Here is a 25,885-nt window from a genome sequence, read left to right on the forward strand (position 1 = left end):
GAGGCTCGAGGACTATTGATGGTCTTCTTTGGGCCACAGTTTGGGAACCCCTGACATAGAAGAACATTATCAAAAGTTGTGAAATATGAATGACCTATTCACAATTTACAGCTTAACCAATTCTGGGAGTAAAGATTGATGCAAACTAAACTGAGAACATCTTATTTATTTATTCGTTTGTTTATTTATTATTTGATTTATATCCTGCCCTTCCTTCCGGCAAGAGCCCAGGGCGGCAAACAAAAGCACTAAAAATGTTAAAACATCATAAAAACAAACTTTAAAACACATTAAAACAAAACATCTTTAAAAATGTTTCTTAAAAAAAACTTTCAAAACATTGTCTAAGAGAAGGATCGGAGCTATAAGTCTAAACTTCACCAAGAAGTAGTCTGACCATGACAGTGGGGTGACATCCACCACCACCCCATCTCCAGACCACCCCTTCCTCCATCTGGAGCAAAAACCAAGTCGAGGGTGTGCCCTGCCCTATGAGTTGGGCCAGTGACAACTTGAGACAGCCCTATGGTCGTCATGGAGGCTATGAAATCCTGAGCCAGAACACTAGAGGCAGCCTCAGTATGGACATTGAAATCAACCAGCACTATTGTTCTGGGCTCCTCCAACACCACAGCCAAGATGGCCTCTGGGATGGCAGCAGGGTGGACGATACACCAGCAGCAACTAGTTTACTGTCGCCTCGGCCCGACACCAGATGCAGGCCCTCACAACCAGCTCCAAGTCAGAGTGGTTTCCTGGTGACAGAGATGGAAGTTCTATAGATCACAGCAACTCCTCCCCTCCCATCCCTGCAGCCTGTGGTGGTGTTGCACCGAGTATCCAGGTGGGCAAAGCTGAGTCAGATCAACTCCTCCCAGCTCACCCACCCAGGTCTCAGTAACACACACCAAATCAGCACCTTCATCCACGATCAAATCATGGGCGAGAGTGGTCTTATTGTGTACCGAACTGGCGTTAAACAACAACACACACAGGCCAGTGGGCACCGCAGGTGAGCAACAAGGAACCCATCCATGAGAGGAGTGGCAGCAAGGAACAAGGCACAGATAGCCTTGCCCTCCTCTTCTATGGTAATTCACCACCTCCCCATGGCTATTTCTCTCTACCCATGATCACTGAAATTGGGGTGGCATCACCCAGGTTCCTTCATACTAAGACTTCTCCTAAACACCTGATACGGACCCAAGTAGATCCCACCAACAAAAATCTGCCTGAGTCAATTATCCCAGTAGGCCTCTGTGTGAATTGGGAACAGTCATACCCATTCAAAAATTTTCACACAGGGTACATCTACTCCCCCTCCTGTCTCACATCCAGGGAGGGCCAGCCTTCCAGAAGATTATAAATCTTCATTTATAAATATCAGTTTCCAACTATTAACCACACTATTCCAATATTCTGTTACACTGTAAATGGCTAACGAACAGAACCTATGCAAGGGCTGTGTAGATAAGGGATTATTTGTTCCTCAGGGTCTCCTGTCAAATTTTATGGGACAATGTGGTGCTATACCTGAGGCATTGGGCTCATTTTTGGGATAAGTGGGAGTGCTAAATAGAAGCAGGGAGTAAGGTTGGGGAAAGCTTTGGAACTACCCAACCCTCTCCCTCCCATCAGACTTGATGGACTTTTAGCTGGTACAAACATCAGTCTGGATATATTTGGGAGAGACTAGCACATGGGTTCTCAACAAGGGGGGAATTCCCCCCCAGGGTGGAATTTTAGGGTTCCAGGGGGGGAATTGGGACCACTATTCAGCAAAGTGTGATGTCCTGTAGATTATGTACAATCTGTAAAATTGTAGTTTGTTTTTAATTTAATCTGCGACATTCAGTAAAGTTTATTGAATGTCACAGATTAAAATCGATTCTTGAACATGCAGCATTATTTTCATTTGCAAAATTAAATTATTATTTAAAGACCAGAAAGTGCTCCAAGAAATTCTGTTATAATATAAACTAAGAAAATTTTCTCTCACGAGAAACACTACCGTCACTCGCGAAACGTCAACACGCTATGAGAGACTATCTTGGGAAGGGGGGAATTATATTCTGAACAATGGTGAAAGGGGGGAATGGAGCAAAAAAGGTTGAGAACCACTGGACTAGCAAATCACAAAAGGGGCAAAATCAGGTTTACTGGGGATACTGAGACTGCAGAATATTTTGTTACACCTGGCTGTGGCTGCAGAATTTCTGCTACTAGTAAGAGGAAGAGGATGGAAGGCCTACTTGCACAGCTCCTGAGATATTTTCTCTCTTGTTCTTACTCCTCCTAGATCAATGTACTGGCTTCCACTGGAAGGGGTCCCGCAACTAAGCAGCTCACATTCATGGCAGTGTCCTCCATTTCCTTTCCAGTAATTGCAGCTAATTAAGCAAAAACTATCTCTATACAGAGATAGTTCAGATTACTCTTTCCTAAGGGTCCTATTGTACATGCATTGTACAGGTTTGCACAAAGTATTGATCAGGCATCTTATTGCAGTTCTTATTACAGCTTATTACAGCTAAGCTGGTAAAACTATCCCTCAGATGACAGCACTGCCTGCTGCTTAGGTTGTGGTATATTTTAAGGAAATGCCTGGCTGAAGATGCGAAGATGAAGAGGCTTACGTGAACAGTGTCTTCTGGATGTCATCTGCAAGGTTGTGTGTACTTGTTACCTTTCCTTAATTGTCTTTCATTGACAATTGTGATCAACCAACCCCTAAGCTGTATACTTCTAGAAGCATTGTAAAATTTTTCTAATTTAAACTAGTCTTAGTGGGAGGAGGTAACTTTAATTACAATATTTTATATATACATTTTGTTGGCTATACTTTTGACTGCATTTCTTAAAATGTTAATCACCATTAGCCTCAATAAGAGGGAGAATAAAAAAGGAAATATATAAGCAAACAATATTCTCTGTGCAAGATATTTCAGAATTTCTGTGTCAGATTGTGGATCCTTCTGCTCCGTTGTCTCTTTCAGCACAGAATAATCATAAACTGTCCATTGGTCAGATTATATTTCCTGTGTCTGTAATCACATCTGGTCCCTTTTATATATATTTTTCTTGCACAATAAAGAGGCCAGACTCGATTAACTGTGTTTTAAAGGGCAATAACTTTAAGGGCATCACTCCCACGCTTCCACACGACTCAGGTCAAGGGAGGAGGGCACACTTAAAAGTGGCACAGTTATGGTTGCCAAGAAAGAAGCATCCCAAACCAAACCCTGAGATTTCAGATCCTAGTGATGTCATAGAGGGCATGCTCTGGTGGTGTCATAGGGTTGTGTCCTAATGATGTCATAGGGGCAGGCCTTAGTGATGTCATTAAACATGTTACATTAAGCGTCAACCACACTTGCTTGGAGCATACCACTCAAACAAACAAAAAATCTGATTGGAAATTAAGGAAGAAATCTTAGCAAAATGAGGGTGTTTCCAGGTCCAGCTGAAGTGATGGGATCATTCCTTCTTACCTGCTTAGAAATCCTGGGTAAAAAAACATTTAATCTAGCCTTACTTCTGGCAAGAAGAGTTTAAGTGCCCTCAGGCTAGGCCAGTCACCAGAAGGCCACTGTAGAAAGAAAGTCTAGTGTTGTGCAGATGTTAGATGGGAGCACTCTGAAGTAAAGATGGATGCCCCTGAAGGCTGCAATTCTAAACTCACCAAGGGACTGAGCCACATACAACTCTACAGGACTTACTTCTGTGTAGATATTGTTAGGATTGTGCTGTTGGTAAGGATTGACTAGGAATCCTCTGAAACGATATCCATATCACAGCAGGACTGGCAACCCCCTGCCTGGAATGCCTTGCCTGACTTTTAACGTGGCTGCTCCAAATTTCTTTACAGGCTTGACCCTTCACTGCAGAGAGAGGTTTGAGAAATGAGTAAGAGTTAAGAAGATTCTCTCCACTACCTCTTTCTCGGCTGTGCCGATAATGTTATTTGTTATTTAATTTAACTTTTGTAAATTATATTGCTTTTATTGTATTTTATACTTGTGTCTATTTTTTTTTGTAAGCTGCCTTGAGGGCCTTTGGCCAAAAGGCAGGGTATAAATAAAATGTTGTTGTTTGTTGTTGTTGTTGTTATTTCCTGCCCACTTTGTGGGCTTCTATAAACTCACTTTGACAGCCAACCCAATTCCAGTGAGTAATAATTGACCAAGAGAAAACACACATGGTTTGGTCTACCTTCAAAGGTAGTAGATTGGGCCACACTTCCAAGTATGTGAATTCTCTTTTACCACTATTGTGCAAGAAACAAAGCATCATGCAAATAACAATGTGCATCATCAGAGGGTTTAAGGGGGTTGAACTGACCACATGGAACCACTGTTATGGCTTCTATGGATGTAAGGGAGTAAGGTCAGAGGTTAATGAAATTCAAATAGAAAAAGGAAAACAAAAGACAGTGAAGATTTCCTAAATGCAATACCATATCAACCACAACAAGATTCCTATGAATAAGACAGAAAACTCAGCATCCTGCAATTAGTCAGGGTTCCTAACCAAAACTAAAAACTTCTGCCAGCTAGTCAGCCAAGGTCACAGAAATCCCCATGCAGCACAACCTGACCCTGGGGCTGCAGTTAGTGCAGAATACTGTAGCACGATTGCTGACATGAGTGAAGCCCTATAAGTACATAATACCTCTGCTCTGAAATATGCACTGGTTGTTGATTTGCTACCAGGCCAAGTTCCAGGTGTGCTTTCCGTGTTATGGGTTTGACATAGTACTTGTTCTGCTCTTGTAAGTAATTGATCCTTTAGTGTGGCAGTACCTATGCTTCAGAACTCCCTGCCTATTTACATTAGGCAGGCGCCTTCATTGTACTCTTCTTGGCATCTGATAAAAACATTTTTGTTTAAGCAAGCCTACCCAGGCATGTAGAAACTATTTTTTTCTGTTTTTAATTCATTATTGGTTTTATTATTTTGAATGTTTTTAAATACCTATCTTTAACTGTTTTTGCCAATAATTTTATTGTTTTAATTCCTTCTATAAACCACGTTGAGGTTTTTTTACAATAAAGCAGTATATAAATGTTGTAAATAAAACATATAAATAAATTTCTGTGTCACTGTGGCCCTTGGGTCTCTTTTCTCTTTTATACTGAGTCAGGCCATTTGATACCATCTAGCTCAGTACTGATGACATTGACTAGCATTGGCTCTCCAGAATTCCAGGCAATAGTGTCTTCCAGAGATTGAATTGTGGACCTTTGCATGCAAAGCATGTGCCCTACCACTGAGCTACAGCCCTGTTTTAAAAAGTATCTTTTAAAATTGTTCTTTTCATTTCACTGATGAATGCACAGCATACTAGGGCAGATCCACACAATACATTTAAAGCACATGAATCCCACCACAGACTCCTGGGAATTGTAGTTTGTTAAGGGTGGTGGGAACTATAACTGTAAGGGGGAAACTACACTTCCCAAGATTCTTTGGGGGAAGTCATGCCCCTTATATGTGGATTGGCTGTGCTTTAAATGTATTATGTGGATAAACTTTGCCTGCATATCATTTTAATTAAATTTTAAAATGGAAATAAGATACAAAGTTTTCTAGGTGACCATGGGCTATGCAGCAGGAAAAAGGCAGTACCACTCCCACCTTTGCAGCTCAGTGGAGGTTGGTCCTTTAAAGAGAATGGGGTACTTCCCCATTAACCTCAGCTAACCAGCCCCCACCTGCTTGCCTTCGTACTTACACCAGTCAGGGGGTGGCTCTGCCTATCATTAACTCCACCATAGCCCTGTAGCCAGGGTGGGGTAAATGGGTGCACTCCCCCCGAGCTGTGCTCCCCTACCCCATTTTTTTGGGGGGGAATTGTCTTTATAATTTAGAAGAGCCCCCCAAAGTCTGCTCATTCAAAACTTTCTCTAACTGAGAGTGGATTTTTCATTATCACAATTAACCCTATAATTTCTTAAGTGATCCTGAAAACAACAGCCTGCACAGTAACATGACCCTTGAAGAGTTAAATATTAGCACTTTGTATTATGGGCTGGAGTTAGACTCCACCCCTTGGACTTTCCTTTGATCTGAGTTTCAGTTTCAGTTTCTGTTTCAGTTGTGTTCTCTGTCTAGCCAGCAGTGAGAATTTGCTTGTAGAAAGAATTAAGAATTTGTTTATTCTGTAGTTATTGTGATGACTAGAGCAGGAGTGGGTGTTTATTTGTAAAGGGTGAAATAAAGAGGTAACTTAAAGTGATCTGAAAAAGTATGTACCCTACCTTACTGTTTACTCTTTTATACTCACAATCAGAGTAGCTATTGTTTCTTTTCTTTTTTTCTAGAGTATTTGATGGCAAACGATGAAAGCAGCCCTAAAGGAATAGAAACTGTGCACACTACAGTTAGCTGGCCGGCTGGCTGGCTGACCACCTTGGCTATAACTCAGACCTAATTTTTGATTTTCCCAATGTACAGCTCCGCATGAAGAAAGAAAGATTTCCTGCAAGTTTATCAAGCTTCCAAAAGGAAGTCTAATATGCAGTAACTATTTTACAAAGTTAGAACTCAATCTCATTGACTTCAACAAGAAGGTTATGCATAGTGTTGTGAGTTTGGGGGTTGAAATTGATGGTTTCTATGAGTCCCCTTCCAGCCTCTGATTTGGAATCCTGTGCCTTGGGGTGAGAGGCTCGCTCTGCTGGTCAGATGAGTTTATTTTGTTAAGCTAATAGAGTGGCCAGGTTTGTTAATGGGTCTATCAGGTGCCCAGCAACTGGTGAATGGGCCAGAAAGATCCTTTTGTCATTGAAACTCTTCAGGAGAGCCTCCCGCCCCCCCGCCCCCGCCCCCAGGCGGCTAGCAGAGGCTTGTGCTTTGAGTGTGTCTGGGAATGGCTGGGAACTGGAGGCAGGCAGAGACTGGGTCTCTGCACCATGGCTTTAGGATGCCTCCTGTAACCCTGATGGAAAAGCTGAATATTGGACTGCTTGATGCCTTGAACCCCTCCATCCTAAGCTCAGGTTGGAATGTGTGTAAATAAATAAAACCATATTTCATAAAGACACCACAGTTTCCGCTGACCTTCTTCCCAAGGAAACCAAGCCCAGGACAGGTGCAGGGACTCCTGGAAATCTCACCGCTTGGAGATTGGGGAGGCGCACAACAATATTGTTCTCAGCACCACTCTCCCTAAATGGTTCGCTATGGTTGCAATGTCATGTGCTCTTAACTCTGTTTCTGATCCTTTTTTATTGCTGGTATTGTTGTGGCACAAGAGCAAAACTGAATTTTTGAGAAAACAAGCTCCACACTAGTTTTTAAAATCTTACATTATAGCATAAACTGTTTGGTTTGTTTTATATATTTTGGTGTCCCTTTGTTCACTGTAGCTGTAATATTCTCTCTCTTTTTATGAAACAAAGAATATGCCAGTCATCTAATTCCTGTGTTCATACTAAAGTTTTCTTCAGCAAACATCTATTCAAAACTTAGTATATTGAAAAAGTCAAAGCAAACACCCACTTTTACACTTAGTTCCCTGCCTTTATTCTTCATCAACAGAATTAAACACATCCACAAATGGATTTTATAAGCTTTAATAGAGAAGCACCTTGGTGAGGTAGAAACTGACAAGAGAAATTCTACTTTTGCCAACTCAAACCTTTTGGACTCTATGGTTGGATATGAAAGGACATAAGTGTAGCCTGGAATCTGAAACCTTGTCTGCAGTGACCTTGTTTTAGCAAACACTATTCTTATCTTCTAGTACTCATTCTTGTCTGAGCTATCATTCCTTGCTGTTCCTGTCAGTGTGTATTATTTCTCCTTAAAAATTCCTTTTCTACTTGCCTTTGCTAGATGCTTGCTTTGGATTTCTAAGGACCAACTTAAATGCTCACACCTCTGCCCCATGACATGTATTCTTACTACTTTTTTTATCCTATCCTACCCTTCCTCAAAGGAACTTAGGAAAATTGCACATGGTTCCTGTCAAACATGGCAATCATTTGTGAAGTAGGTCAGAATGAGAGAGAGAGAGATCATGCTTAGTGCAAGGTTACCCAGTGACATTGGAACTCTGCACTTACTAGTTATAGTCCAATCATCTAGCCACTATACCACAGTAGCTCACCAAGTAAGTGGTTGAAAATTTTATTACTTTAACAACAGAAGGAGTGTGTGGAACAGGGGTGCTGAAATCTTTTCTGCACCCACACTTTTCTTCCCTATAAACTGGAGGTTCCCAAACTGTAGTACATGGACCACTGGTGGTCCACAAGTCCCATTCAGATGGTCCACACTTGGTCCTGCACTTGATTACTTTTTTCTGATCAAGGCCATTTTGACCAGGGCAGGATTATCAAACAGGCTAACAACGCCCTGCCGCAGGACCTGTGATTTTTATAATAGTGTGCTGGCTTTGATGATGATGATGCCAGCATGGAAGGGAAAAAGATTTATATTTAATCCAGAATGACATCTATCACAATATGTCTGTGCTTTGATTTGTAGAACAAACAAGAAAAAGACCCTCAGCAATTTTCAAGTGGTCTGCAGAAAAAGAAGCAAAGTTTTAGAAAAAGAAGTTTGAGAACCACTGCAGTAGATGTCCAGACACACCTCTCCATTCTTGGCTCTAATACCAAATGGGAGTCAGGAATGGGAAACAGTGTCTGGAGGGAGCAACAGAGTGAGAAGGGTGTGGGAGGAAAAGGGCTTAGAGCATGCACCTTCCACTCTTAGTTCCCCACCCTGCTTTATGAGCATGAGAAGAGCCTGCTGGATCAGGCCAGTGGCCCATCTAGTCCAGCATCCTATTCTCACAGTGGCCAACCAGATGCCGAAGGGAAGCCTGCAAGCAAGACATGACCTGCTTTGTGCCTGAATAGGTGGGTGGACATAGAAAAAAGAATCAGGTGTCCACAATCATTATGGGAAGCTGCCTTATACTGAGTCAGGTCATTGATCCATCTAGCTCTGTGCTGTTTACACTGATTGGTAGCAGCAATCAAAGGTTTCAGATGAAACATTCCCAGCCCTACCTGGAGATGCCGAGGATTCTATCTGGGACCTTCTGCATGCAAAGCAGATGTGCTATCATTGAGCTATGGTTGTTCCCGAAATCACATCAAGTTTGACTCTCAGGGAGACTGAAAACTTTCTTAGAGAAAGACCAGTCCATGTGAAATGAAGAATTAAAAAAAAGAATGCACACACGCACACAGAGAGAGAGAGTCGTTCCAGGGCATATAGATAGATATTATTGCTTGCTCATGCCTGAAGCTACTCCTAAAGGCACAGGAGCAAGGGATGGGAAATATTTAACATATCTACCCACTGAAGTAAATGTGACAAGAATAGCAACATCCTAGTCCAGGGCGAATGAAATATTTGTCAAAAATGCAACAGATCTGAATCGAAAATGCAGAGCAGGATCTGAACTACCAAAGCTGCATAATTAAATCAAGTTTCTAGTTTTGTGGAGCCCTTCCAGACACCCTTTTATTGTGCATTCATGATGATTTCTGCTTATGATGTTATTGGAGCAGTTATATGCGATCCCGCTTTCAGCATTGATTCAGTACTTGGCCTGCAAAAGTTTCAGTGGAGACACGCAGCTTCATTTCTAGTCAGTGCATCTGTACCTGTTCACATCACAAATATTGTGGGAGTTTTTTTCCTCCCACTTTTGTTGCATAGCACAAGAGTGCCCCTCCAGTCAGCAATAATGTGGTGATATTATTTGGGGAAGCATCACAGAACAACTAATAGAGAAGGGTGATGTGTGGACTAATGTGTTTGACTATTACTGCATCAATTACATGTTGCAGAATCCACTCTCCAAAATACATCAATCTGGAGAGGCCTATAGATTTGGTGGTAACTTTCCGCAGAGAAGATGTGTGGAAGTCTCTCTGTGTGTATCAGCTTCTGTGGCTGAAATAGAGACTATATGCAGTTTGCATGTAACTTTTTTAAAAAAAAGCTATCTCAGGGGTTTGTGAGTTGCAGCAGAGGAATCAGGGAAGGGGGCTGATTAACTCTTTCCATTCTGTTTTTCTGCTCGAATAGCTTCCTTAATTGCTTAACACCCACTTTATCTCCGTACACCAGGAGTGGTACACTGCCAGCTCATGTGCCATATCTGTATTTTGGGTGGGGGAGCTGAGACCATTCCCTGATTTTGCCTGTAGTATGGCTGTGGCATCAGTGAAAACAATGAATAAAGCTTTGCCAAAGCACATGTAAAGTGGAAGAGAGAGAGGCACACGTCAGGTGTCAGATTAGAAGATTGTAGCCACACCACAGTGGCAGTTGTTGCTGCTGCCACCTGCTGCTGGAACTGCTGGGAAGGAGGAAAGGGCTGTAGCTCAGTAGAAGAGCTTCTGTTTTGTATGAAGAAGGTCCCAGGTTCAATCTCTGGCATCTCTGGGTAAGGCTGGAAATGTCCCCTGCCTGAAATCCTGGTGAGCCGCTGCCAGTCGGAGTAGATAGTAATGAACTAGATGGACCAATGGTCTGACTCAATATGCTTCTGCAAGGTGGTGGAGCCAAGCATCATGAAAAATGAGGAGTGAAAGATCTCCACGCCTCGCAAAGAAGGCAGGTAGGCAGTGTGTGGTGGTAGTTGATACAGCTGAGGGGAAGTAAAGGCAGCAGGGTATGCGCATGATGGGTGTGTGTGTGCCCAGCCCCCAACAGTAAAGGTGGCACCAGCCACTGGAAAAAGACAAACTGTGTACAGACGTTTGACTTCTGGCCATCTTGGTAGCAATTAAGGATGAAACCGACAGCTTCTTGGGGCTAATTTTAGGAATAGCATTTTCTAAAAATACACATTGGAGAAAAGTTGCACATGACTGTGGGCACCTTTGAATTTGGCTCACAGTATCCTAAGCCAATTGCAATGAGTCTAAATGGCAGGCCATCAACCCCAATAAAGAAAGCAGTAGCATACAAATAGCTTTCTTTCTCTCTCTCCCCCCCCCTCGCTCTTCCCCTCCTTCTTTAAAACTGGGAAACATTACTGTGGGTAGCCATCTATATAGCAGCCAAAAACTAGTGACATCCTTACTGAGATAAGCAGCAAGCTGAAATAACATCTTACAACCAGTATAATCACTGATGTTCATAAATACTGTACTGACTGTTAAGCACTCTTTCTTTCCGTTTACTTATGCTGTAGAAACAGGGACTACAGTTGCCTGGAAGTAATTTGTCTTTTGTACTTTCACCCCATCCACCCATAGATTATCTCTCCCTCCTCTTGCATTCTACAGACAATTTTCGGAAACAAAGATTTATGCTCACGTCAAAAAACATTTATTTTGAAAACGATGGGAACATTGTATCAGCAACAGTAGTTTGAGAAGCCCAGCCTAAGACAAAGCTCTGTGCGTTCAAATTGTTTGGGTTTCCAAGTGTCCTTGCTGAGATCAGCAGGCACTGAAGGATTATGAAGTCAATCTTGTCTCCTTTTTCAGTTTACTTCCTCCTTGAAAAAAGAATGGAGTCCCATTTCACATCAAAGCTAAAAGAAAATGGGTGAAATAGACATTTGTGTGCAATTTTCAGTGCCTGAATGCAATCTTATTGTCTGCACTGAACGAAATGCCATGGTAATATTTTGTTAAAAAATATCTGGCGTTAAAGAAGTGAAAGTAAACAGTGCTTTCCTGATAACAGATGAACTAATGTGTAATTGTTACAACCACAGGAACTGAGATCAACAAGAGTCTCAATTGTCAATCCCAAATTCATGCATAGTAAACCTATACTGCAGATGAGGGAAATCCAGTTTTCTGCTCTTGCTTTAAGCATTCTGCTTGTACATATAGGTTTCAGGGGAAACTGATGTATGTTAAGGGGACCTCAGAATATGTCCTGAAGGTACTTGTTGCCACATCTGATGCAGTTTAGCCATCCCTATAGCTGAGTCTCATTACATTACATTTATACACTTTCCACCAGTGGTTGGTGTCCATTAGGACTGGTAGGGTGGAAGGCAAGGAGACCCACAGTAGGTGAAGCCAGATCCAATGACAGCTTGAGCCAACTAATTCTAGTTTTGCCCCCATCCTCTTCCTTCCTGAGTTCTGTAATGGCAACACTGGCACTGAGGAGGAAATTACAGTTCTTAACTTTACATCTGGATGTCAGTGATGGTTCTGACTGTGTTGCCTTTATAAAGAGCAGTCCCTCCCCATAAGTACTTTTCCCCAAAATCAGATCCAGGAGTATGATTGGTGGCAATGTCCAAGCCAGGAGGACAGGGCAGCATTTGTCACAAGTTTTTCCCTCAGACAGTTGAAGATGGCTTGATGGAGCTGCCCTCCTGCCTTGCTGATGTCAGTGGCACTTCTAGCTGTCTCACCCTCACCTGCAGCACTCTTCCCCTCAGATCAGATCCAGAAGCAGAGCTGGTGACAATGTCCAGGAGGACAGGGCAACTCCTGCCACACAAGTCTTCCCTCAGACAGCTGACTGGATAGCACTGATGTTCCAGGTAAAGCCAGAATGCCGCTCTGAATGTTCATGAGCAAATGCTAGGACATATCAGCGCTGTTACTATGAAAGGCCCAGTCCTCCTCAACCTTCCAGTCTCCTTTCCTACACTGATGGAGCACATTGCTGTATCCTGGTGGTCGTCAGGGCCAACCATGGAATGTTTTAAGCAGTATAACTTGAACTTGGACAGTTAAAGCTGAGCTGATTCAGTGGAGGGAAGAGAACCATTTGCTATAAAAGGATGCTCTTTGGTTGATATCAGAGAACAAGCATTTATTTCCATCACATTTATTATATCTGTAGCTCAGAATCTTTCAAGTTTCTAAACTAGAAATAATGAGAAGAAACTAAGGGGGCTTGAATAACATGCCATGGGGTGTTCTCAGGCAGGGTGCAAAGTCCTCTTTCACCAAGGCGGAGCAAAAAGATATGCTCCTCAATGGACATCTGTACTTTGCATCTCTAGGGGCTTGTAGATGCTTAGCTCTGATGCTTTGGTGAGTCCACTCCCACTTCCTCCTCCTCCCTTTGTTTTTTTTTTTACTCTGGAACAAACTGAGCATGCTTGGTTGCCAAGGTAACCAGAGGAAGAGATAGTTTGACCTTAAGAGGGCATGGTCATTAGGAAGCTGTGAGATTAACCCTTCCCCTTTAGTATGAATGCAAAACAGCAGATTGAGGGCTCATATAAGGTAAGAAGTGTGAACGTTTAAACTCCATCGCAATGAGAAAAGCTTTGCCTTTAAAATGGAGTTCAGCTCCAGTGTGAACCAGCCCTTTCTCAGGCAAGAGGAAGCACTTTTTGTTAATCTCTTCCTGAACTGAAATAGAAAGGATTAAACTTGGACTATCTCTGGCAAAGATGATACTGAACACATAGATATCGAAAAGGGGGAGGGAGTATAACAAAAGGATCAATATAGTAACAAAAGGGGGGAAACAACAATGAATACCTATGAAAATATTTTTGTTATATTTATAATCCAAAAGGGAACAAAATGTATCCCAACTAGGGTTGCCAGGCACAGGGCCTGAGAATGATTCTGTATCTTTAAGAGAAGAGAAATTCAGCCAAGTGCAGGTTTTCTTGCAACACTGTAATAGGGAAAACCACAAGGTGAAATTCTCCCTTCCCCCAGCATGGTTTTTCTTTTCTGTTCATGCGCACACAACAATTTTAATAAGAGCTTGCAGTGCTTCACTTTCTGTTTAGAAGAGCCTATATATCTAGAGAAGGAAGATCTCTCTGCTTATTTAATTATAAATTGTACTCTGGTAGCTATACATGACACAACCACCATATGGAGGCTGCTTTAAATGGACGTGTGTGGCAGCTGTCTCCACATCATGTGTTATTTGCGTGCATGTTTTAGATTGGCTGCTTTTGTCCACTGATCTGCATGGTGAGCCAATGCATATGAGCAGGCAGCACATGGAAGCAAATGCCATGGGGAGCAATTTAAAGTAGCCTGCACATGGTGGTTATGCCATGTGCATCATCCCTTGTGCTGTATTAATTGGCAAATGCGGCAAGTACTGCTGTGGGAGGGTGGCATTAAGTGCTAGAAAGTGCTGTGTAATGTAAGAATGCTGAACGGAGGTGGTTTCATTTCTATGTGTCATGTTCTGACCAGAAGCGCCTATGGGGTCTGATGGATACCTGAAGGAGACTTAATCAGGTATTGTCAGGCTAGAATTGCAGGACCTTGGATAGCTCCAAGCAGAGCACCTTTTCCAATAATCTCTAGAGCTAAACTAAGCTATTATGGACTCCTCCTGGATCTGACTATCCCTCCTAGACTCCACTCCATCCCTGAGGAGTGGAGAACTTTACAGGGGCAAACCTCTGGCCTGGAGCCTAGAATTTCCCCACTCCTATGTTAATTCTGTCCTGGAGCATTGCCTCTAGTGGGCGACAGATACTGGACCAGTGTGGAAGGGGCCATCCCTCAGGGAAACCTTGCTCCAGGCTAATGCTGCTGGCGATCCCAGTTCAGGGGCCTATGGCTTGAGAAGCTCCTCACTGGCATGGGTAGCCTCAGTGCCAAGGCCTACATCTGGCATCTCTGCATCTAGAGTTGCTGGCCTTTCAGGCCAGGCTAACTCCTCTTCCTCTCTGCCCTGAGTCCTGGCTGCCTCCTAAGGCTGAGACATGACACTATGGCTACCTTGCTTGCACATAGCACCTCAAATATCTGACAGGTGAAAGCCCACATGATGCGACAGGTGAACCTGATTTCTGGGGCTCAGATATCACTTCTTACTTCTGGAGCACCATGACAAGACTGGTAGTACTGCAAGAGGAATTGCTTAGAGAGACTGTGGTCAGTGCTAAACACAGTGGTAGGTACAATCTTTCTATGCTAGTGTAAATCTACAAAGTCAGAATACTGTCTTATATGAGATCTTATCTCACTCTCTGAAAGTCTATGCCATTAAGAACTGATGTTAGAGGAGAAATGTCTGGAGACAAAGACTCTATTCTCTCCAAAAATTTCAACACTATTTTCCTAGTTTTATTTGATTGCCCTTTTCCCTACTCTTGCTGACAACCAAATTCAATCACTCCTAGTTTCATAAATACCTTTTTTTAAAAAAAATATACTGCTAAGCTTCCAAGTAAAATGTTTTATTTCTGTACTCCCTTGCAACACACATGCAACTATGCTCATCTTGCATTATTCACAACACCTACCATCCAGCTTGTAACTTAGGCAACCTGACTTGAAAGAGACTAATGCTGTCATGTGCTTGACATTCAAAAAGATGACTCTATCTGTTTTTATGTGGATATTTGAGCTGTTTCCTGTTTCACTGGGAAAGAGATGTGGGGCAGAAGGGGATGACTGTCTGTGTGTTTTACTTTCTATTATGCTTATTGTTGGTGTTCTTCAGTAGCTATAACTTCAAAGCCAATAATGTGATATGCATCCAGGGATCTGTGGATTTTTTTGCTGTTAGGAAACTCTAACATGCAATGAAAGTTGTCTGGTTTCCTGTTTCCTATGAGTTTGCCGTCAGATTCTAAATATATAATTGTAGCAGACTAAGGGCCAGATGTTATTCCCTGCTGTATGGTACTGAAGGGGAGAAGGGAACCCAGAGCTCCATGGCCTGCTGTCCTTATCTCCCTGGGAATTTATCTCATAATGATGAATTGCTGGGGCTCCATTGCCAAGGCAGCTGATACCTAATTTAAGTGCAGTGCTGAAATCCTTTATGGCTACTGATGTGCAATGCAGAGATGTTTCCAAAGCTTTAAAAAAGAAATATGTGCAGACATTTCTCAATTCTGCTTCTCGTCCTATAAATCTGTCTCTTTAGCCTCTTGTGCGATGGTTGTTCCCAGGGTTTAATTTGACCCAAGGCTCTGTTTTCAGTGACAGCACTCTTGGGGGGGGGGAGATGTTGTTGGACTTCAACTCCCATCAGCCCCAGCCAGTATGACCAATAATCAGGGATGATGGGAGCTGTAGTCTGGAGGACACCACCGTGGCTTCCCCTGGATTAGGCTTTCCTACGTGCTATGCAATTTTCAGGTTATACCTAGGGATGCTGTAATAATTTCCCATTTTTGAAAATAGAAAATCTAGCAGTTACAGTTGAAAGTACCTCATTCTGAGCATGTCCATACTTGTACACCCCTCAACAGCCAGTCAAAAGGGTGTGTGTGTTAACAGATAGAGCTTCCAGTTTTCCAACAATTTGGCTTCTTGCAGGCAAGCAGTGTGAGCTCCTCTCCCACTGATTGTCCCCTGATGCTCATTATTAAAAGGATAAAGAGATAAAAAAAATGTATCATCCTTTTGTTGCTTAAGTATCCTGTACTGGTTTCCTACTAAAGCATTTTATGGTCCTATAGGCACACATCACAAAAATGACACTGGTTCGGCCCGCAGTCAAAGCACAGTTGGCATTCATTTTTCTAATGGCTGTTTTCAGCAAACATACAGATTTTTTTCTGAGACATAACCTCCTACTCACTATTGGTGTACCATCTTTGCTGACAAGTGAACGTCAGGTACACTCATTTCAATAATTGTTCAGTCTAACTACGGATAAGAGAAAGCTAATGTCAGCATCTATTTGACAAATAATAATACATTAAATTGTTATCCTGCTCTTTCTTCCAAAGAAGCCTCCCAAAGCAATGCCCCAAGTTTATTCAAAGGTTGTCACACATCAAACCAACCATGCTGACAGTATTAATTACAAATAGAACATAAGGATTCCATCAATATGGAGCTGATTCAGTACATCAAATTGCCCACAAGCCACATTGGCTCTGAGAAGAGCCATCTCTAGTCTCTTGCCAATCTGCATGGCAGATGAATGAAAGAGGGCACTGTTACCATGGGCACTGTTGCCATGCAATCAAAGGTACTACGTAGGTGTACAGGCTTGTCCATGCCATGTGGTGCCTCTTTGTTCAGGAGGATTTCTCCTGTATTTGAGTTTTCCTGCAAGCAGGACCTCTGCCTTGCCTTTTGGTGACCTTACGCAGGCCGAGGCATGGCCCAGTATTTATTTATTTATTTGTATGCCCTGCCTCTTTCTGCCAAATGGCATTCAAGGCTATTCAACAAGATCCCATAAAAACATCAGAGATCATCAAAGAAGATGTCAACAGAATAAAACCACAACTTTATATAAAATAATAGATAAATGTAACAATGAATATAACAATGAATTCTGCACCTAATAAACCACATACAGTCTACACCAGGTAGGCAAGCCTAGTGAAGTAAAGCAAGCACTACAATAAATTAATTAACCCCCTAAAATGAATGACCAAAAGCCCAAATAAACTTTGGCCGGCACCTCAACAATAGTAACAATGGTATGTACTCTCAGGAGCAGCTCACCCTGTGGGGCAGAAGAGCAGCAATAGCCTCCCAGCAGCAGCATCACTGCCACTTACTGGAAGAGGCAGTGGTGAGGTTGGGGTTCATAGAATCATAGAATAGTAGAGTTGGAAGGGGCCTATAAGGCCATCAAGTCCAACCCCCTGCTCAATGTAGGAATCCAAATCAAAGCATTCCTGACAGATGGCTGTCCAGCTGCCTCTTGAATGCCTCCAGTGTCAGAGACCCCACTACCTCTCTAGGTAATTGGTTCGATTGTCATATGGCTCTAACAGTCAGGACGTTTTCCCTGATGTCCAGTCGAAATCTGGCTTCCTGCAACTTGATCCCATTATTCCGTGTCCTGCACTCTGGGATGATCAAGAAGAGATCCCGGCCCTCCTCTGTGTGGCAACCTTTCATGTACTTGAAGAGTGCTATCATATTTCCCCTCAGTCTTCTCTTCTCCAGGCTAAACATGCCCAGTTCTTTCAGTCTCTCTTCATAGGGCTTTGTTTCCAGTCCCCTGATCATCCTTGTTGCCCTCCTCTGAACCTGTTCCAGTTTGTCTGCATCCTTCTTGAAGTGCTGGATGTCAAGATGAGGCCTAACCAGTGCTGAATAGAGGGGAACTAGTACTTCATGCGATTTGGAAACTATACTTCTGTTAATGCAGCCTAATACAGCATTTGCCTGTTTTGCAGCCACATCGCACTGTTGGCTCATATCCTCCATCTTATAACTGTGCACTTAGTCTCTTTTTCCTAACTGTAGAACTTTGCATTTTTCCCTGTTGAATTTCATTCTGTTGTTTTCAGCCCAATGCTCCAGCCTATCAAGGTCCCTTTGAATTTTGTTTCTGTCTTCCACGGTATTGGCTATGCCCCCCAATTTTGTATCATCTGCAAATTTGATAAGCATGCTCTGTACCTCCTCATCCAAGTCGCTAATAAAAATGCTGAAGAGCACTGGGCCCAGGACTGAGCCCTGTGGTACCCCTCTGACTTCCACCTGTTTGAGGAGGAATCATTGATAAGCACTCTTTGGGTATGATTCTGGAGCCAACTGTGGATCCATCTGATCGTTCTTCCATCCAGCCCACATTTAGCTAGCTTGCTAATCAGAATATCATGGGGCACTTTGTCAAAAGCTTTGCTGAAGTCAAGATATATTATGTCCACAGCATTCCCACAGTCTACAAGGGAGGTCAAAAATGAGATAGGTTTGGCAGGATTTGTTCTTCATAAATCCATGTTGGCTCCTAGTAATCACTGCATTGCTTTCAAGGTGCTTACAGACTGACTGCTTTATAATCTGCTCCAGAGTTTTACCAGGGATAGACGTTAGGCTGACTGGTCTGTAGTTCCCTGGTTCCTCCTTTTTGAAGATAGGGACAACATTAGCTCTCCTCCAGTCATCCAGCATTTCACCAGTCCTCCACGATTTCGCAAAGATAATAGACAGCAGCTCTGAGAGTTCTTCAGCCAGTTCCTTCAGTACTCTAGGATGCAGTTTATCGGGCCCTGGAGATTTGAACTCATTCAAAGTGATTAGGTATTCCTTGACCATTTGTCTATCAATCTCAAGGTCCAATCCTGACTCTTCTACTTCATGTTTCCCAGGAGGGTCATAGACCCTTTTTTGGGAGAAGACTGAGCCAAAGTAGGAATTGAGCACTTCTGCCTTTTCTTTGTCATCTGTTATCATTTTGCCATCCTCATTGAGTAGGTGTGCCACCATTTATTTTCTCTGTCTTTTACTATGGTCATACCTGAAGAAAGCTTTTTTGTTGCTTTTAGCATCTCTCGCTAACCTCAGGTCATGCTCAGCTTTAGCCTTCCTGACACCATCCCTGCAATTCCGTGATACCTGCCTGTACTGTTCCTTTGTGGCCTGGTCTTCTTTCCACTTCCTTTACGTGTTCTTTTTTGTTTTCAGGTCATCTCTAAGCTTTTTGTGGACAATTGAAGTCCCCCATTACTACTACATCATGCCTCCTCAAAACATTGGCAATTTGCTTTTCAAACGTTACATTCTCGTCTTCTCCTTGATTGAGTGGTAGGTAGTAGACTCTAAGCACCACATTCTTTTTATTACTTGCCCCATTAATTTTAATCCAGATACTCTCGGTGGAGCTACCAAGCTCATCTTCCTGTATTTCTGTGCAGGGATATATATATTTAAAATATAGCATGACTCCACCTCCCTTTTTATTCCTTCTGTTCTTTTTGAACAAGCTATATCCATCAATTGGGAGTCATCCCACCAACGCAGTCTCAGCCTCCTTGCCATGTCAACCCTCCCAGTAAGCGACCACAAAGCTGTTCCCAAAGGCTGTTTTTGCAGCTTACGCCACCCAGCAAACTGGTCTTGGGTACCAGGCAGATCTCCATTCAGTGGGGATTTCACAACTGGGGTACAACCACATAAAAGGCCCCTTTCCCCAACAGCTGCTTGCGAGTTGGAGCAGGTCTTGCAGGCCATCTTGGCCAACTCCCATGCTCCAGGCAGAAGACACCGCTAGAGTATTGATAGCAGATGGCTGTCCATTCTCTGCCTGATGACCTCCAGTGAGGTAGCACCCGCAACTCAGAAAGGTAATTGGTGCCATTATCAAGCTGCTGTAACTTAAGCCCATTAGATCTCCTATTGACCTCTGGGACAACAGAGAACAAATCTTTGACCTCTTCTTGTGCAGTACACCTTCAAATATTTGAAAAGAACTTCCAGTGGTGATCTTGGTTGCTGAGCAAGTTCACATGGGAGCAAACAGATACTCTGATCTCAGCTTGTTTAGGGCTTTGAAGGTCAAACCTTTAAACCACTTCAAATTTTGCCAAGAAACAAAAGAAGAACCAATGAGAGTGCTTGAGTACAGATGTAATACAAGTGGGGCCTGCAACAAAATATTGTAGTGTTGAGTGCTCCTGTTGAGTATTCCAGCCAGGCAGCTAGCTAGCCAAGTCTTCTTTCATGACACCCCATTCCATATACCATACAGTTTTCCTGTTCCCCAATCTTCAACAGATACCTGTTTGGGGCCTTGTTTTTTACCCCCTTAGTATTTTCTCCTAAATATTTTTTATGCTTTTGCAAACCTTGGCATTCCTCCAAACATGCTGATTCCCCATGTTTACTTCTCAGTAGCCCAGTTTTGGCAGCTGAGTTTGCTATGAGTGTATAGGATGCTCAGACCGATGAGCTCTATCAATAACCTGGTTGCTGTGTTTGGAACCAGTTGTTCCCAAGACTTTTCAAAGGCTGCTCCACATACAACATAGTAATTATCAATAATACTGGTTACTTGAGAGAGCACCTTCTCCAGCCCATTTGCTAAGCTCTTGCGGTGAGGGATCCCTCTTAGTGGTGCCACAGCCTGATTTGGTCCACTTGGTGACAAACAGAAAGAGAGCATTCTTAGTGGTAGCACCTATATGATGGAATACCATTATACCTTTGAATACCAGGTGCTGGGAATCGCAGGCAGGGAGAGCGCTGTTATGCTTAGGTTCTGCCTGTGGGCTTCCCAATGGGCATCTCACTGGCCACTGTGAGAACAGAGAGTTGGACTAAATGATGAGCCTTTGGCCCACCTGCTTATGCTCTTATGAACAGTCTCCCCCTAGAGATCCTTTGTAGTTTTGCAAGCAATTAAAATATTTTTGTTTGCCCAAGCATTTATTGGATCCTGTCTGTTTTATTGTATTTTAATATACTTGATCATATGTTGTACACCATGTTGATACCTGTGTGAAAGGCAGTATATATTTTTTTAAGACAAGCATAAATAAAATAAATAAAAATAATATAATCAAAGGATCCTCTAAACATGGACATTATAAGATATACAACATCTTTGCCATCTGCACCCTTTCCCTTTTTAGTGCTTTCATGATAAATCCCTATTGTGGGAAGTTATTCTAAGAGTTGTGTTAAGGTGTTAGCAGCAAAAGGACAAATCTGCATTTGTGGTGCAGAGTCCGCATTGCTCCGTCCCTCCCACCTACCCCCCCGCCCCAGCAGGGATGTACTGTATTGCCTTTCATGCTTTGTTACAGGGATATATTGGCCTTTAAAGTGAAATTTGTTTTTAACCTAGGAAATTGTGTGAGAGAGCCCATCCATTGTTGTTCTGCATGGAATGCAAAGTCTTTGTGACAAAAGTAATGAGCAGCAACACAACACCCTAAACCAGACTCATCACCACTCTGTATCATTTTAAGTTGTGTTTCTTCTTCATTCTTTCCACCTTGTGCATGTAACTGCACAGGAGTGTACACCTAGCCCGTTCCCACTGAACAGCAGCAAGGCAATTTCTCCCTGCCTCCTCATGCACATAAACAAGTCTATATCCCTCTTGTCCATAATGCGCCCATGGGACATCATGCCACTGACACTGCAGCCCCTCTTGTGTTAGCATCCTGCGGTGGCTCAAATACATTTCTCGGATCATGTGAGCAGGCCGGAAGACAGGAGCTGGTTTCTTTGCAGCTTGAGCATGGAAATACCAGCCTATTTGAAAGATGCCTTAAAGTGGGCAGATTCATTAAATATAGATCAAGGATCGGACTTATACTCTATGTAGCTGCGATTTAAATAAACCAACAACAACAACAAACAGAGGCACCATCTCCGAAATGAAGAGCCCTCCTTTTTAAAAAAAAAAACAGCAGCAGCAACAACCAGACATTCTGGTTTGGGCTGTTCCAAGCCAATTCCTTGGGGAGCTAGTTGGGAAAAGCTCCTTTGTCCACTGCTACCACGATCCCTCCCGTGCTGGTGCGCGAGGTAGGGGTGGCGGCGGAGGGGAGGGGGAGACGGGCTGCGCCCTTCAAAGGGGAGGGGCGCTGCAGAAATTTGAGCAGCCCGAGCCTTGCAGCAGGGAAGAAAGGCTTGTTGAACAGCCAGGGGTCAAACGCCAAGCCTTTCCTTTGGCTGTCGGCGCAGCCAGGCGGGGGAGGAGGAGGAGGAGAGGAGGAGGAAGCCGCAGGGAGCGAGAGCCTCGGCTGGGTCGCCGCTCTGCGCATCTGGGAAGGAAACGACCGCAGCAGAGCCGCCAAATGGGTCGGGCTGCCGAGTGAGAGGAGTGCCGCTCGGTCCCTCCGGGCTGATCGCGCCTCGCGTAGCTGAAGGGCAGAGTGGAGGGGGCAGTAAACGCCTCCAGCCATGGCGGGGACTGAAGGCGTCACGGCAGGTAATGTTTGACGGAGGGGGGCGGCGGCGGCGGGACGATGGCTTGGCTGGAGAAGGATTTGCTTTCAGGAAAATCGCCGCTCTCCCGAATACTCGTGGTAGTAAAAAGCCCTACGCTGCGGATCTTGGCTCGTGGGGGTGAGAGGAGGTGGCGGCCTGTGGCCGCGATCGCCCCCGGCTACACTCACGCGAGCCTGAGGCAGTTCGCGATGCCGCTGCTACGGTTGCGTTTTCTCTCCGCCTGAACAAGGAGACGCTATGCCGAGGAATGCTGTGTGTTCATCCTAGAGAGCGCCTCTCGGTTTAGAAATGAAGCAATATGTACATTTATAGGATACATAAGGGATGCACGAGCAGTGCCCCCGAGATACAGGTATGGGTTGGACGCTGCAATGTAATGATCGACACACGTATAGGTCATACAGATAACGCAGTGCGCCCACATACATGTATTTGTGAACTTATGCACACGTGGGGTGCAGTGAGCATGCATGTGCAACATATTGCTTGAGGTCTATATGACGGTAGGAAGGAGCGCGCTCTATATTCACGGGAATGTGTATGGGTGTACATGTCGCTTTACGGTTAGCGTGGACACAAAGTATCCATAAGACAAGAGTTTCCCGAATGCGTGAACGGATCCTGCAGAGTTCTTTTCCTTCTGTAGATCTACTCATTAATTGCAGTGCGACATGCAGTAGGCAAACGATGGTCATCACCAGCCTTTTATTTGTACAGTCATTGCATGCATCTGGAGACTGACTGGAACGCTCCTTGATTTGCAGACCGAGAAAAGCGCTTTGCTCTGCCCTGCAAAGTGTTTGCGTAGCCCATGACTTCGCCCTTTGCTGAGCACGAGCCTTGAGGAGGTGATTTGGGGAATGCCCTGTTCTGTGACGCCGATTCTTCCATGGGGAGCCTCCCCTCCACTCTTGGCTCTCCCACCCACCCCCTCTTCCTTGCAAGCTGTGCTCCCAGAAGATGCGGGAGTTCCGTGCAAACTCCCCTCCTTCTGCGCAAGCCGGCCAGCCGTCGCGTAGTGCCTTCGGAGGGAAGGGACCGCACCAGATCGGGAGGTGAAGCGGCCCGCTATAGGATCCAGGTGAACAAACAATGCGGAGGAATCTGAGGCGCCCTTCCGCCCGCGGCGTCTCTCTCGCGCTCTCTGGCTAGGCTGGAGGGGTGGGGAGGCGAAGGCGAAGGATGCTCCACATCTCTGCATGTGCTCTGCGGCTGGGCGGGGCGCTGGGTCAGAGATCGCCGAGACTGGCAATGCAGCGAAAATTTCCCGGAATCAGTGACGGGCAGCAGTGGCCAGCTAGGAAAGGACAGCCCTTCCCCTCCCTTGCGCGTCTTTTCCAGAAAGCTGACGATTCTCAGGAAGGATCTGTGAGGTAGCAGCGAGCCAGCAGCAGGAACTGCGGCTGAGATCATGGGGAAAACAGCCGTTTGAAGATGACGGGAGGGAAACGTCTGCTTTCAACAGTTCCTCATGCAGGGTTTCCCCTTGGAAGCAGACACTAGATGGGGAGCCACTCAGATTGCTGGCAAGGGCCCAGCTTAGCGGCGGTGCTCTTAGCCTTTCTGCCTCACCCCCACGTTTTAGCTCGTTCCTGATGTGTTTAATTAAAATAGTACATACCATGGAGGACAGAGGCTGTAGAACCCCATAGGGGCTGGAAAGGATGAAGAGCTGACCCACAAGGGGATGCCCATAACATGGATCCATCCAGAACTCCCTCTTCCATTTCCAAAGCACAGAGATGGGGAAGCTGTGGCCTTCCAGGTGCTGTTCAGACTCCAGCTTCCACCATCCTGCATAGCCAGTGGCTGGCTTTGGAGGGCCAGAGGTTTCCCATCCCTGCCATGGCATTCAATCACATAGAACATATACCCCCCCCCCACACACTTAGCGTTAATTCAGTTCCATTTTCCCAACACTGGTGCAAAGGGCAATTCAACTAGTATTTCTAGGTGAAAATGTTGCTGCCCTCACCCTTTACTTTACACATGCGGAATGGTGGTGTGTGCTCCTTCCTGAAGGGTTATCAATATTGCACCCCTTTCATTAATGAATAGATTAATTAATTGATTGATTCATTAATGAATTGATTGAGGAGAAGGGACTGAAACTGGAAAAATATAATGGGCAATCTGACAGCCCCAAGCATGGCCCTGTTTTCTCAAGGTTCGTGGGTGTGAGCGGTGGGGAACTGTGGCCTTCTTGAGGGTTTTCCAGAACAAGGCAGTGCTTCTGGATTTCTGATGTGCCTGTTGGGTGGGGCTAGCCCTGCTAGTGTATTATGTACATCATATTTGGGTGCTAAGAAAGTACAAGCACCTAAGAGCTTTAAAGGAGTGACACTTAGGCAGTGTAATTTGCTTTGTAGTTGTGAGTTTCACAGAAATGGAAAAATCCAGTAACGTTTGAGTCCTTCCTTCTGCACACTGGTGATAATGTAGGGAGACTTACCTATTTGAGAGCTTCTTTATTTGTATGCAGTCTGCAAGTGAATGGTGCATAATAAAGTAATCTAAATGCAGGGCACCTGGAGCAGGGAGGGGAAATGACATCATTTGTTGAAAGTGGGATCGTGAAAAGTAAAAAGAAAAAAAATCTTAAAGATAGTTGCTTTTTATCTGCAGATACTGAAGAGCGCTGGAAGCTAATCATCTTCTCTTTTCAAATGAGCACTGCTTGATTAAATCTGTTTTCCAAATATTAATTTGGAAATTGCTCTTTTTGTAACTGCACATGTTTAAAGCATTAGAAAGGGAGAGTAATGAGAAAAGTGGGAAGCCAGTTTACTTAGCTGTCATATGATGGATGTCACATTTTTTCACGATTATTGAATCTGTTACAAATTGATGCTAAACAAGCCAAGTAGGAGGGCTTGTACATTATACAAGCATATGATTCAGTAGAGTACACACTTGCCATATGAGAAATGCTGACATCTGGTTTATTCTCTGATACTGTGAACAACACTTGATTTTTTAACAGATATGAATAATAATGTTGCATTCTCAAATTGTTATATTGAAGAGTTAATAATGATGGGATTTGTTGTTGTAAGCTTTGCTACAAAGACAAATTCAAGCAGTAAAATGTTGCAGCCAGGATCTGCTATTAATTATATTTATGGTTCCAGGTACTACAGCACTGCAGTCTTTCCAGCACAAGCCTCAGACAGACAGCAAAGCTGAAGCATTAGATACTACCAACCCAAAGAAGTGCAATGCATTTGCTTTGAGCTGTATCAGTTTAGCAGATCTTTCACTTGAAACATAACACTTACTAATACAGAGGTCCAGATTGTTTATAAAAAGACCCTAGGGAATCTTTTCTATCTGCCCTC

General features: G+C 43.9%; 1 protein-coding gene across 1 annotated transcript in view; it reads left to right on the forward strand.

The window, feature by feature from the left end:
* Positions 1-22,255: 22,255 nt before the first annotated feature.
* The window catches only part of HSPA12A (heat shock protein family A (Hsp70) member 12A), a 96,256-nt gene continuing 92,626 nt past the window's right edge, over positions 22,256-25,885 (forward strand). Inside the window, exon 1 of the mRNA XM_061635900.1 lies at positions 22,256-22,527. Coding sequence (XP_061491884.1) covers positions 22,500-22,527 — 28 coding nt within the window. The 5' untranslated portion in view covers positions 22,256-22,499. The remainder of the gene's footprint in view (positions 22,528-25,885) is intronic.

The sequence above is a fragment of the Rhineura floridana genome, chromosome 7 (genome assembly GCF_030035675.1).
Source record: "Rhineura floridana isolate rRhiFlo1 chromosome 7, rRhiFlo1.hap2, whole genome shotgun sequence".
NCBI classification, from domain to species: Eukaryota; Metazoa; Chordata; class Lepidosauria; order Squamata; family Rhineuridae; genus Rhineura; species Rhineura floridana.